Source organism: Microcaecilia unicolor, chromosome 8 (genome assembly GCF_901765095.1).
Source record: "Microcaecilia unicolor chromosome 8, aMicUni1.1, whole genome shotgun sequence".
Lineage (NCBI taxonomy): Eukaryota > Metazoa > Chordata > Amphibia > Gymnophiona > Siphonopidae > Microcaecilia > Microcaecilia unicolor.
In genome coordinates, this window is record NC_044038.1 from 120,547,328 (window position 1) to 120,560,401 (window position 13,074).

Consider the following 13,074-nt stretch of genomic DNA (forward strand, 5'->3'; position numbering starts at 1 on the left):
TCCGGCAATGAATTCCAGAGTCTAATTACACGTTGGGTGAAGAAAAATTTTCTCCGATTCGTTTTAAATTTACCACACTGTAGCTTCAACTCATGCCCTCTAGTCCTAGTATTTTTGGATAGCGTGAACAGTCGCTTCACATCCACCCGATCCATTCCACTCATTATTTTATACACTTCTATCATATCTCCCCTCAGCCGTCTCTTCTCCAAGCTGAAAAGCCCTAGCCTTCTCAGCCTCTCTTCATAGGAAAGTCGTCCCATCCCCACTATCATTTTCGTCGCCCTTCGCTGTACCTTTTCCAATTCTACTATATCTTTTTTGAGATACGGAGACCAGTACTGAACACAATACTCCAGGTGCGGTCGCACCATGGAGCGATACAACGGCATTATAACATCCGCACACCTGGACTCCATACCCTTCCTAATAACACCCAACATTCTATTCGCTTTCCTAGCCGCAGCAGCACACTGAGCAGAAGGTTTCAGCGTATCATCGACGACGACACCCAGATCCCTTTCTTGATCCGTAACTCCTAACGCGGAACCTTGCAAGACGTAGCTATAATTCGGGTTCCTCTTACCCACATGCATCACTTTGCACTTGTCAATATTGAACTTCATCTGCCACTTGCACGCCCATTCTCCCAGTCTCGCAAGGTCCTCCTGTAATCGTTCACATTCCTCCTGCGACTTGACGACCCTGAATAATTTTGTGTCATCGGCGAATTTAATTACCTCACTAGTTATTCCCATCTCTAGGTCATTTATAAATACATTAAAAAGCAACGGACCCAGCACAGACCCCTGCGGGACCCCACTAACTACCCTCCTCCACTGAGAATACTGGCCACGCAATCCTACTCTCTGCTTCCTATCTTTCAACCAGTTCTTAATCCATAATAATACCCTACCTCCGATTCCATGACTCTGCAATTTCTTCAGGAGTCTTTCGTGCGGCACTTTGTCAAACGCCTTCTGAAAATCCAGATATACAATATCAACCGGCTCCCCATTGTCCACATGTTTGCTTACCCCCTCAAAAAAATGCATTAGATTGGTGAGGCAAGACTTCCCTTCACTAAATCCGTGCTGACTTTGTCTCATCAGTCCATGTTTTTGTATATGCTCTGCAATTTTATTCTTAATAATAGCATTCCATTTTTAACAAGAATAGCAGAGATCATATGATGGTGAGCCCCCTTCCCCCCCGGACACATATGTACATTTCTACTCTACCGCTCTGGTTACCGTTCTCTTCACCCTGCGTTTTACAAAGAAAAAAAAAAACCAAAATTGCTTTCTTACAGTAATGTCAGTCCTGCAATTAGCTGCTTTAGATTTAATGCTATATTTAGTTCTCTTATATATACCCCAGGTTTTACCATCCTTACAACGGCGCTCCGTCATGTTCCGTCTTTATTTCAGGCTGGCTCCATTGTGATAATAAATCCTTTAGCTGTCTGTGGGGTTTTAAAGAAGTGCCATTTCTCGAGTCGCGGGGTATACCAGCGCAAATTTCTTTTTTGCTTCTGCTAAGGTTTTACAGAGAGGATGAAATTCCCGTCTCTTTTCCTGGAGATTATAACAATAATCTTGGAAAATCTTCACCGGGCTTCCATTATAACACAACGTGTCTCTCTTCATTCGTGCCCCTCTCATTATTTCCATCTTATGTATAAAATTATGTATCTTTATAATTACCACTCTGGGCCTCTGGTTTTGTTCGGGCCTACGTCCTATTCGATGTGCTCGCTCTAGGCATAAAGTTTCTGTGCTATCTGATAGCGCCAATTCTGTCGTCAGCCATTTTTCCAACACTGTTTGCAGCATGTGCTCTGGTACCAATTCTGGAATACCTACTATTCGAAGATTATCTCTTCTGGAGCAGTTTTCTAGTTCATCAAGTTGTTGTGCCTGTATTTGCACCAGCTTTCACGGTTCTTCTAGCTGCGTAGATCTTCCGGCCCCCTCGTCTTCAATCGCCGAGACTCTATTTTCTAGCTCTCCGGTGCATCTCGTGGTATCCTCCAGCCGTGTTTCTACTGCGGTAAGTTGTTCCGAGAGGTGCTTTAGTTGGGGTTCCAAAGCTTCTTTAACTGCTGCTGTTAATTGATGCAGTTGTTGTGCGGTAAAGGCAGGAGGTTCTGGCGCTGGTGTGGGGCTCGCCGCCATTTTCTGCTCTCCAGTTTTTGTTTTTTCTCCCTCTTTCCTCGAGGTTTTCGCCGGCATCGCTGCTTCTAATTTTATTACAAAGGGGTCCATACAACTGCGCCTCCACTCTTCTGCAATTTCTCCCAATTTCGCTCCTTATTTGCAAGTTTTCTGTGTCCGAGGGGTAGGGAAGGCTCAAGAGAGGAGCTACGAAGCGACTGCTTCCTTCAGCTCATCACGTGATCTTCTATCTACTTTTTAAATGCTGATGCCAGCAGCCGAGTCCCACCCTGGTTAAGGAGGAGCCTTTCGGAATAGGCTCCCCCTTCCCCAGAATGTTGCCCAGTTCCTTACAAATCTAAAACTCTCCTCCCTGCATCATCGTCTCATCCATGCATTGAGACTCCGGAGTCTCTTGGGCCCTGTGCGTGGAACGGGTAGCACTTTAGAAAATGCTACCCTAGAGGTTCTGGATTTCAGCTTTTTACCTAAGAGCCTAAATTTGGCTTCCAGAATCTCTCTCACATTTTCCTATGTCCTTGGTACCCACATGTACCAAGATAGCCGGCTCCTCCCCAACACTATCTAAAATCCTATCTAGGTGATGCGTGAGGTCTGCCTCTTTTGCACCAGGCAGGCAAGTCTCCAGGCGATTCTCGCATCCACCAGCCACCCAGCTATCTACATACCTAATGATTGAATCACCAACTACAACAGCTGTCCTAACCCTTCCCTCCTGGTCAGCACTTGGAGACATATCCTCGGTGTGAGAGGATAATACATCCCCTGGTGGGCAGATCCTTGCTACAGGAGTACTTCGTACTTCACCAGAGTGATACTTTTCTTCTAGGAGACCTCCCTCCTCCAAGGTAGCACAGGGGCTACAAGACTGGAGGTGGGACTTCTCTACAACATCCCTGTAGGTCTCCTCTGTGTACTTCTCTGTCTCCTTCAGCTTCACCAAGTCTGCTACTCTTGCCTCAACAGAACAGACCCATTCCCTGAGAGCTAGGAGCTCTTTGCATCGGGCACACACGTATAACCGCTCACCAGATGGGAGACAATCATACATGTGACACTCAATGCAAAAGACTGGATCGCACCCCTCTCGCTGCTGGATTGCTGACTCCTTCTTAGTGTTTTTGAGTTTTTCAATATTTTAAAACTTGCTAAATTATTAAGGATATTAGCCTAATATAAAAATGTCTTTTAGTTTATATGGTATATTGTGTGATTTATTTAGTGTTTCCTTTTTAGATGTTAATGAAATGTATTTAAAACTCTGTAAGAGCACTTGCTTGTTATCCTAATTACAATAATTGATTATCAATGAAGAGTTGTCCTAGGGCTGGGCGAATGTTGGGAAGGGTGGGTGGGAAGACTAAACTAGATCCTGCTGTTAATGCTGTGGTACAAAGTTCAAGTTTTAAAACTAAGGGGAAAAGACTATGGAGATTAGTTGATAAAATTAGCTTTTTTATTGTTTTTATTCTGCCTATCAGTAACCCACAATTCCTTCTTTAAACCCCAATCTTTAAATTCCCAAAGCACAAAGCAAAATAGTGTTCACTTACCAGAGAAATGTCCTTTTCTCTCAGAACTTCTCAGAACTGTATTACCTCTCGCCTCAATTACTGCAACTTACTCCTCACCGGCCTCCCACTCGGCCATCTATCCCCCCTTCAATCCGTTCAGAACGCTGCTGCATGTCTTATATTCCGCCAAAACCGTTATACTCATACCACCCCTCTCCTTAAATCACTTCATTGGCTTCCGATCAGATATCGCATACAATTCAAGCTCCTCCTTCTTACCTACAAATGCACTCAGGCTGCGGCTCCTCACTACCTCTCCACCCTCATCTCCCCCTATGTTCCCGCCCGCAACCTCCGCTCACAGGACAAAGCCCTTCTTTCAGTACCCTTCTCCACTACTGCCAACTCCAGGCTCCGCTCATTCTGCCTTGCCTCACCCTATGCCTGGAATAATCTTCCTTTACCCATACGCCATGCCCCCTCCCTACCCATCTTCAAATCTCTGCTTAAAACTCACCTCTTCAATGCTGCCTTCGGCGCCTAACCGCTCGAGAAATATAAAATACCCCAATCTATCCACCCTATCAGATTAACTGTTCACTCGTCTGAAAATAACAAGAAACAGCAAAAGGAGTGTCAAAACAAATGCAAGGCGCAGATTAAGAAGGCCAAGAGGGAGTATGAAAAAAAGATAGCATTAGAGGCAAAAAAACATAGTAAAATTTTTTTTCGGTATATTAAAAGCAGGAAGCCGGCAAAAGAATCGGTTGGGCCGCTGGATGACCGAGGGGTAAAAGGGGCGATCAAGGAAGACAAAGACGTAGCGGAGAGACTGAATGAATTCTTTGCTTCGGTCTTCACCGAGGAAGATTTGGGTGGGATACCGGTGTCGGAAATGGTATTTCAAGCGGACGAGTCGGAGAAACTTACTGACTTCACGGTAAACCTGGAGGACGTAATGGGGCAGTTCGGCAAACTGAAGAGTAGCAAATCTCCTGGACCGGATGGTATTCATCCTAGAGTACTGATAGAACTGAAAAACGAGCTTGCGGAGCTACTGCTAGTGATATGCAACTTATCCTTAAAATCGAGCGTGGTACCGGAAGATTGGAGGGTGGCCAATGTAACACCCATTTTTAAAAAAGGCTCCAGAGGAGATCCGGGAAATTATAGACCGGTGAGTCTGACGTCGGTGCCTGGGAAAATGGTAGAGGCTATTATTAAAAACAAAATTACAGAGCACATCCGAGGACATGGATTACTGAGACCAAGTCAGCATGGCTTTTGTGTGGGGAAATCTTGCCTGACCAATTTACTTCAATTCTTTGAAGGAGTGAACAAACATGTGGACAAAGGGGAGTCGGTTGATATTGTGTATCTGGATTTTCAAAAGGCGTTTGACAAGGTACCTCATGAAAGGCTCCAGAGGAAATTGGAGGGTCATGGGATAGGAGGAAATGTCCTATTGTGGATTAAAAACTGGTTGAAGGATAGGAAACCGAGAGTGAGGTTAAATGGGCAGTATTCACAATGGAGAAGGGTAGTTAGTGGGGTTCCTCAGGGGTCCGTGCTAGGACCGCTGCTTTTTAATATATTTATAAATGATTTAGAGATGGGAGTAACTAGCGAGGTAATTAAATTTGCTGATGACACAAAGTTATTCAAAGTCGTTAAATCGCGAGAGGATTGTGAAAAATTACAAGAAGACCTCACGAGACTGGGAGACTGGGCGGCTAAATGGCAGATGATGTTTAATGTGAGGAAGTGCAAGGTGATGCATGTGGGAAAAAAGAACCCGAATTATAGCTACGTCATGCAAGGTTCCACGTTAGGAGTTACGGACCAAGAAAGGGATCTGGGTGTCGTCGTTGATAACACACTGAAACCTTCTGCTCAGTGTGCTGCTGCGGCTAAGAAAGCGAATAGAATGTTGGGTATTATTAGGAAAGGTATGGAAAACAGGTGTGAGGATGTTATAATGCCGTTGTATCGCTCCATGGTGCGACCGCACCTTGAGTATTGTTTTCAATTCTGGTCGCCGCATCTCAAGAAAGATATAGTAGAATTGGAAAAGGTGCAGCGAAGGGCGACTAAAATGATAGCGGGGATGGGACGACTTCCCTATGAAGAAAGACTAAGGAGGCTAGGGCTATACAGCTTGGAGAAGAGACGGCTGAGGGGAGACATGATAGAGGTATATAAAATAATGAGTGGAGTGGAACAGGTGGATGTGAAGCGTCTGTTCACGCTTTCCAAAAATACTAGGACTAGGGGGCATGCGATGAAACTACAGTGTAGTAAATTTAAAACAAATCGGAGAAAATTTTTCTTCACCCAACGTGTAATTAAACTCTGGAATTCGTTGCCGGAGAAAGTGGTGAAGGCGGTTAGCTTAGCAGAGTTTAAAAAGGGGTTGGACGGTTTCCTAAAGGACAAGTCCATAAACCGCTACTAAACGGACTTGGAAAAATCCAAAATTCCAGGAATAACATGTATAGAATGTTTGTATGTTTGGGAAGCTTGCCAGGTGCCCTTGGCCTGGATTGGCCGCTGTCGTGGACAGGATGCTGGGCTCGATGGACCCTTGGTCTTTTCCCAGTATGGCATTACTTATGTACGTATGTACTTATTGTTCTCTTGTCTTTTAGATTGTAAGCTCTTTGAGCAGGGACTGTCCTTCTATGTTTGAATTGTACAGCGCTGCGTAACCCTAGTAGCGCTTTAGAAATGATTGTTGTTGTTGTTGTTGTTGTTATTAAATTGCAATCTTCTCTCTGAGTTTTATTTTTATTTAAAGACCTGATCTACTATGGTCTCTTTTGCAACCTCACTATCAGGATACCTTATCGTCCCCGTTTTGTTGATATCTTTAAAAGATACCTTATTCTGAGCCATGCGCTTTTGAGCGACTGTCGGCCTTCCCATAGTCTCTAGTTTAAAAGCTGCTCTATCTCCTTTTTAAATGCTGATGCCAGCAGCCTGGTCCCACCTTGGTTAAGATGGAGCCCATCCTTTCGTAATAGGCTCCCCCTTCTCCAGAATGTTGCCCAGTTCCTAACAAATCTAAACCCCTGCTCCCTGCACCATCGTCTCTTCAACGCATTGAGATTCCAGAGCTCTGCCTGTCTGTTTGGCCCTGTGCATGGAACGGGTAGCACTTCAGAAAATGCTACCCTAGAGGTTCTGGATTTGAGTTTTCTACCTAAGAGCCTTAATTTGGCTTCCTGAATCTCTCTCCCACATTTTCCCATGTCATTGGTACCCACATGTACCAAGACCAGCACTATCTAAAATCCTATCTAGGTGATGCGTGAGGTCTGCCACCTTCACATCAGGCATGGAAGTCACCAGGGTTGGAAGGAAAGGTTTGTCTTTTTACAGATGATATGAAAATAGGCAATAGAGTGGATACTGTGGAGGGAGTAGGAACAATGAGAATGGATCTCCGAATGCTAGAAGAATGGTCGAGGGTCTGGCAGTTAAAATTTAATCAAGATAATACTAAAGTTTTAGTATTATCTTGATGAAATATTATACTCAAGTTTAATTAATTTCCCCTATTGGTAGTAGATAGTTAAAATTTAATGCCAAGACGAACCAAGATGGCGCTGATGTGAGACGCTACCCCAGACCTACCAAGAAACGCTCCAGCACAGAATCCCGAGAGGTGTCTGAATACCCAAGATATGGGGAAAAGGAGAGGAAAGGTGAGGGAGGCTCCTGTTACCCCTGCCGAAATCCCCCTCTCGAGGCAGACGAAGCTGGAAAATTTCAGAGTAACGCTGGGACCTCGGGTGACATCATCTCCTGCTATCAGACCGGCTTCAATCGACTCGGTCAGCAGCGTAGACGGGGTTTCTCTCAGCCCCGACGTCCGTAAGGCACCTCCTCAACCAGGAAGTGAGTGAGAGGGTTGTGCCTTGGTGGATCCCAAGCTCGAAGTGGAGAGGACCCACAAGGAAGGGAGCCCAACTGAACGCGATGGAAGCGAGGGTTATCTGGTAGGACAGAGACTTAAAAATTTTTCTTCTGCGTTGAGTGATGGCTTGAAACAGATAACCAATGCCCCCCTTCCTGATTTGAGTGTAGTAGTTGCAAAACCTGCCGTAGTGATAATGGAGTCACTATGGGACCTAACTTTTTCAATGCATTCTTCACTACAAGCTGTTTTGGTTAAAAATGTAGGAGAAATTAAGCTATTAGCTGAAGCTCTATCGGTCCAAGAGCAGATTAATGCCCATCAGTTGTCTATGACTCAAGAATTTGAAGAAAAATTTCAGAGACTGGAGAAACTGAATAAAGCTACAATAGTAATTTTACTAAACGGAAAATGGAATATCTAGAGAATCAACAGCGACGGCTTAATTTGCGGCTTATCAACTTCCCCAGATCTCCTATTATTTCGGCTATTGATATGGTTAAAAAGTATTTGATGGATGTCCTAGGGATGCTGGGTGAGTCTCTGCCACCCATAACAAGGGTAATTTACCTTCAGACTTTAACACCTAAATCTGGAAGTAATCATGCTGTGGATGGAGGAATGAACTTGACGTCCTTTTTAGAGTCTTCCCTAGAGGTGGTTACCCAAAGGACAACAGCAGTGGTAACATTTGCACTTGAGATGGACAGAGAAGTGGTGTTAAAATTATTTTTCAAACATTTAGACTCATTGTTTTTTGGATCTAAAGTTAGAATTTTTCCGGATCTCGCAAGAGAGACCCAAAGTAGACGCAAGGCCTTTTTGGCACTGCGTCAAAGAGCTTTAAATATTGGGGTAACTTTTACTCTTAAATTTCCTTGTGTCTGTCGGTTTGTTTACCAACAGAATAATTACCAGTTCTTTGGTCCAAAACAATTTGAGGAATTTGTCTGTTCCAAGGAAGTTCAGAATGTAACTGTGAAAGTTTAGGTGCTCATACGGTCGCTGTAAGATAGGCTGAGAATATCACTCGAGTTTGTAATGTTCTGATTGTTAATTACTTTAATTGGTAACTATGTTAAATATATATCTTGGTTCCATTTATGTATTTCCCATATGGGGGTCGAAAATGTATGATTTATTACCTTAAGTGGGACAAGTTTTTTTTTTTTATTTGTCTCAAAACAATGATTTGGGTTTTTGTGTTTATTGTTTTTGTATACTTCTTGGATAAGTTGTATATATTTGAAATTATAATAAAGTATAAATTAAAAAAAAATGTAATGCCAAGAAGTGTAAAGTGATGCACTTGGGGTGCAGAAACTCAAAAGAGAAATACCGGATAGGAGGGGAGAGATCAGTAAGCTTGACTCAGGAGAGAGACCGTGGGATGTTGGTGTCTGAGGATCTAAAGGTGAAGAAACAATGCGACAAGGCTATGGCCGTGGCCAGAAGGATGCTAGGCTGCATAGAGAGGGGTATATCCAGCAGAAGAAAGGAGGTGTTGATGCCCCTCTACAAGTCATTGGTGAGGCCCTACTTGGAATATTGTGTTCGGTTTTGGAGGCTGTACCTTGTGAAAGATGTAAAAAGACTGGAAGTGGTTCAAAGAAAAGCTACAAAAATGGTATGGGATTTGTGTTGCAAACCGTACAAGTAGAGACTTGCTGACCTGTATACCTTGGAGGAAAGGAGAAACAGGGGTGACATGATACAGACGTTCAAATATTTGAAAGTATTAATTTGCAAATGAACCTTTTCCAGAGACGGGAAAGTGGTAGAACTAGAGGACATGAAATGAGGTTGAAGGGGGGCAGACTCAGGAGTAATGTCAGAAAGTATTTTTCACAGAGAGGATATGCGGAATGCCCTCTCGCGGGAGGTGGTGGAGATGAAAATGGTAATGCAATTCAATCATGCGTGGGATAAACACAAAGGAATCCTGTTTAGAAGGAATGGATCCACAGAATCTTAGCGGAGATTAGGTGGCGACGCTGGTAATTGGGAAGCAAAACCGTTGCTGGGCAGACTTCTACGGTCTACGCCCTGGTCATGACTGAATAGATAGGGATGGGCTAGAGTGTAAATTTTAAGGGGTTTCGACGTTCGCTTCAGAACTTAGTACAAGAACAGTGCTGGGCAGACTTCTACAGTCTGTGCCCTGAGAATGGCAAGGACAAATCAAACTCGGGTATACATATAAAGTATCACATAGCATGTAAAATGAGTTTATCTTGTTGGGCAGACTGAATGGATTATACAGGTCTTCATCTACTGTCATTTCAATTGCTATGTATTAATGCTTCTTTTTTTTTTCTTCTGCTGGTATCCCTCTCTATGTTGCCTAGCATCCTTCTGGCTGTTACCGCAGCTTAGTCACAATGGATTGCCACTTTGAGATCATCAGACACCATACTACTCAAGGTCCCTCTGCTGGTTTGTGCATATCAGCCTCTCCCCCTTGCACATACAACTCCTTTGGATTTGTACTCCAGAAGTGCATCAGTTTGCACTTCGTATAAAATTTTTAACTGCCAAACATTAGACCATTTTTATAATTTTTGTAGCTTGCTTCTCATATTGTCCACTCCCTCTGGGTTGTCTCCTGCAAAAAGACAAAACTTTTTCTTTCTAATATTTCAGCAATGCCACTCACAAATATATTGCTAGCAGGCCCCCCCTTCTACCCCGAGCTAGCGACACGGGGGCTGGGACCTCCAGTCCCCCCAACCCCCCTGACACAATGTCTCCCCCCACCCCCAAAAGCCCTGGTGACACAATGGGTGGCAAATCAAGCCCCCCAATCTTCTGGTCTAGTGGCCCTCTTCCCCGCCCCCCCATACATTTGTACGCCTGGAGGTGGCACTGCTGGAAGAGGAGGGAGTATACTACCTCCCTTCTCCAACAAAAGTACGGGGCGAGGAAGAGGGCTTCTAGACCACCAGGTTGGAGGGGGCTTGATTTGCGGATTTTGGGGGGGGGGGTGGGGGTATATGAGGATCTCCAGCCCCCCATGAACTTGTGTTGGAGTGGTCGGGGGGGGGGACTTGAGGTCCGCTGGACCTCTAGCCCCCGTGCCACTTGCTTGGGGTGGGGGCACTAGACCACCAGTGCCATGCTGTTTGGGGTCTCGTCCCAAGGACCTGAAGCCCCCCATGATTGACAGGTCTGGGCTTTTGATAGCCCAGACCTGTCAAACAAGTGCAGGAGGATTGTGCCTGAGCGCATTCTTAGGCGCAATCCTCCTGCACTTTACCCTATGATCAGAGATAATAGCGTGCATAAATTTGTATTCTATTATCTCTGATCATAGGCGCAGTAAAGCCTCACACTGTTCCAGTGCTACTTTTAGATCGCTGTTTGGAACAGTGCGGGGCTTTCGATCATCTGGGCATCAGTGAGGGTGTTCCCTCTTTTTACTTAATTTATGACTATATCATCAATTGAACTTCCAGTCAGCAGCAGCAGGACTGGAGAGCAGAGGGGTACCAGAGTGTCTCTACAGTAGTGCCTGTTTGAAGTAGTGCCATCACTTTGTCCTTAAGACAGCAGGTTCCTTGCTCCCGTGCTTAGTGCCCTTCAGTATTTGGCATCCTAATTACTTGTGTTGCATGTGACAAAATCTGGGTTTGTTAGTTGTTGAACCTTTTCTCCTCTTTCTCCTCTACTCTTTTCTTTACCTTTTTCTTTTGATTTATTTGCTTTCCTTTCTCTTTTATAACCTAGATTGTAAATTGATTTTGAGTGTCTCCTCGTAAGGCAGTATATCAAGCATTCATTAAACAATAAACCTCAAAATAGTCTATTTTTATGTTTACAGAATCTTAGGTGGGGGGTAGGTCTCCTGAATGTTCAGTTAACCAGCAGGTTTGATAGAGCAAATTATTCAGCTTTTTAATAATTGTTAATTTCCATATGCCTTTCTCTTCGCAGTGAAAAAGAGTTTTATTGGGCAGACCAAATCTTTCTTTGGTCCCTTGGAGCTGGTTGAGAAACTTTGTCCAGAAGCTGAAGATTTAGCAACCAGTGTTAAAAGTTTGCCTGAATTAAAGTAAGTGCAGAAGGACAAGTCCTGTTTTTTAATGGAAAGGATTAATAAAACACTGCAAGTGAATACTTGTCTTAACATAGATGCTAGAAAATTGTTTAGGAGCACTATGAATTCCTTTGGGTATGACTCCAGCATTAGGGCCTCCATTTGATGAATAGCAACTATTGTGAAAGGTTGGTTTGGAAGATAGTTTAAGGCTGACAATGTCCGCCATGACTTGAATAAAGAGATTCAGGGTGAGCAAGAGAGGTGGCCCCACAATAGGCTTTATCAGTTTCCATTCTGCCTCTGAACTGACACTTACTCTTACGTATTGATGTACTGCCTCCATTATACTCTATACAGATGGACATTGCTGCCTGCTCTTTGTTCATTTTTATTTACATAACTTTTTTCTTCAGTAATTTTTATTGAAAACCAATGTATAACACCAGTAATGTAAAGACAAAATGTTTCAAACCAGCAACAACTTGCTGATAACTTTCGAGAATACCTAGTAGCACTTTAATTTCATATTCCAAACTCACTAGCCTTCTAAAGTTAAGAAGGTGTTATGTCTAAGAAAAACATATCTATGAAAACGGCATAGTATGAATATTACAATTGATTAAAATATGTAGAAAGGAAAGACAATATAAAAATAGGAGACTTAGAACCAAACATACACCATACACTAAAAAAAAAAAAAGAGGAGGCTAAAAATTCAGGGAAAAATGAGGGGCATACCTCTCCCTCCCCCAAACTCTTACTATGATGGTACAAGCCCCCTTGGTGAGCATGCCTACTACTATTTGTGTCTACTGGATTTATTATTTCAATCCAGCAGTATCATACTCCATTTTTGGGTATATTATTATCTAGGCCTCTTATTTGTGCTGAAATTTTATCAGACTCCCATCCATTGTCCCACCCAAGGGGTTTCATCCGCTTTCCAGTTTCATGCAATAGCTACTTTAGCTGCCAGCACTAGCAAAGAAACCAGATTGCTTGGAAAGACCTCCTTTATTATCCAAACAAATATCCACCCCAAGAAGTCATTGTTTAGGATTGTCCATCTCTTTGTATGATCCCACACTGCCCCTCAGGTTTGAATTTTCACACTTCAGCACCCAACAGCAACCCATCTTCCAGTTTCTCCCTGTATCAAACACTTAATGTACATTGAGTGAACAGTGTCTTGCCTGCAGATATGCATAAAAATCTTTATTTGATAACCCATACTCCTCTGCCAGCACTTGAAACCCTCACTTCTTGTCATCCAGATAGATCAGTATGCCCATCTACCAGCAGATGGAGACAGAAGAAAGTTCCTTGGGATTTCTTATAAAGGCACCGTGCACTCACAATCCTTTAGTAATCTCTGTCTTCAGCGGCTAGTTGATGGTCTCACAACTGAGAGGGTAAAAACTGTAC

General features: G+C 43.6%; 1 protein-coding gene across 6 annotated transcripts in view; it reads left to right on the plus strand.

The window, feature by feature from the left end:
* The window catches only part of RUFY1 (RUN and FYVE domain containing 1), a 744,748-nt gene that overhangs the window by 49,796 nt on the left and 681,878 nt on the right, over positions 1 to 13,074 (plus strand). For all 6 annotated transcript variants that reach the window (XM_030213172.1, XM_030213171.1, XM_030213174.1 and 3 more), the window contains one exon: positions 11,544 to 11,661. In XM_030213172.1, coding sequence (XP_030069032.1) covers positions 11,544 to 11,661 — 118 coding nt within the window. The remainder of the gene's footprint in view (positions 1 to 11,543; positions 11,662 to 13,074) is intronic.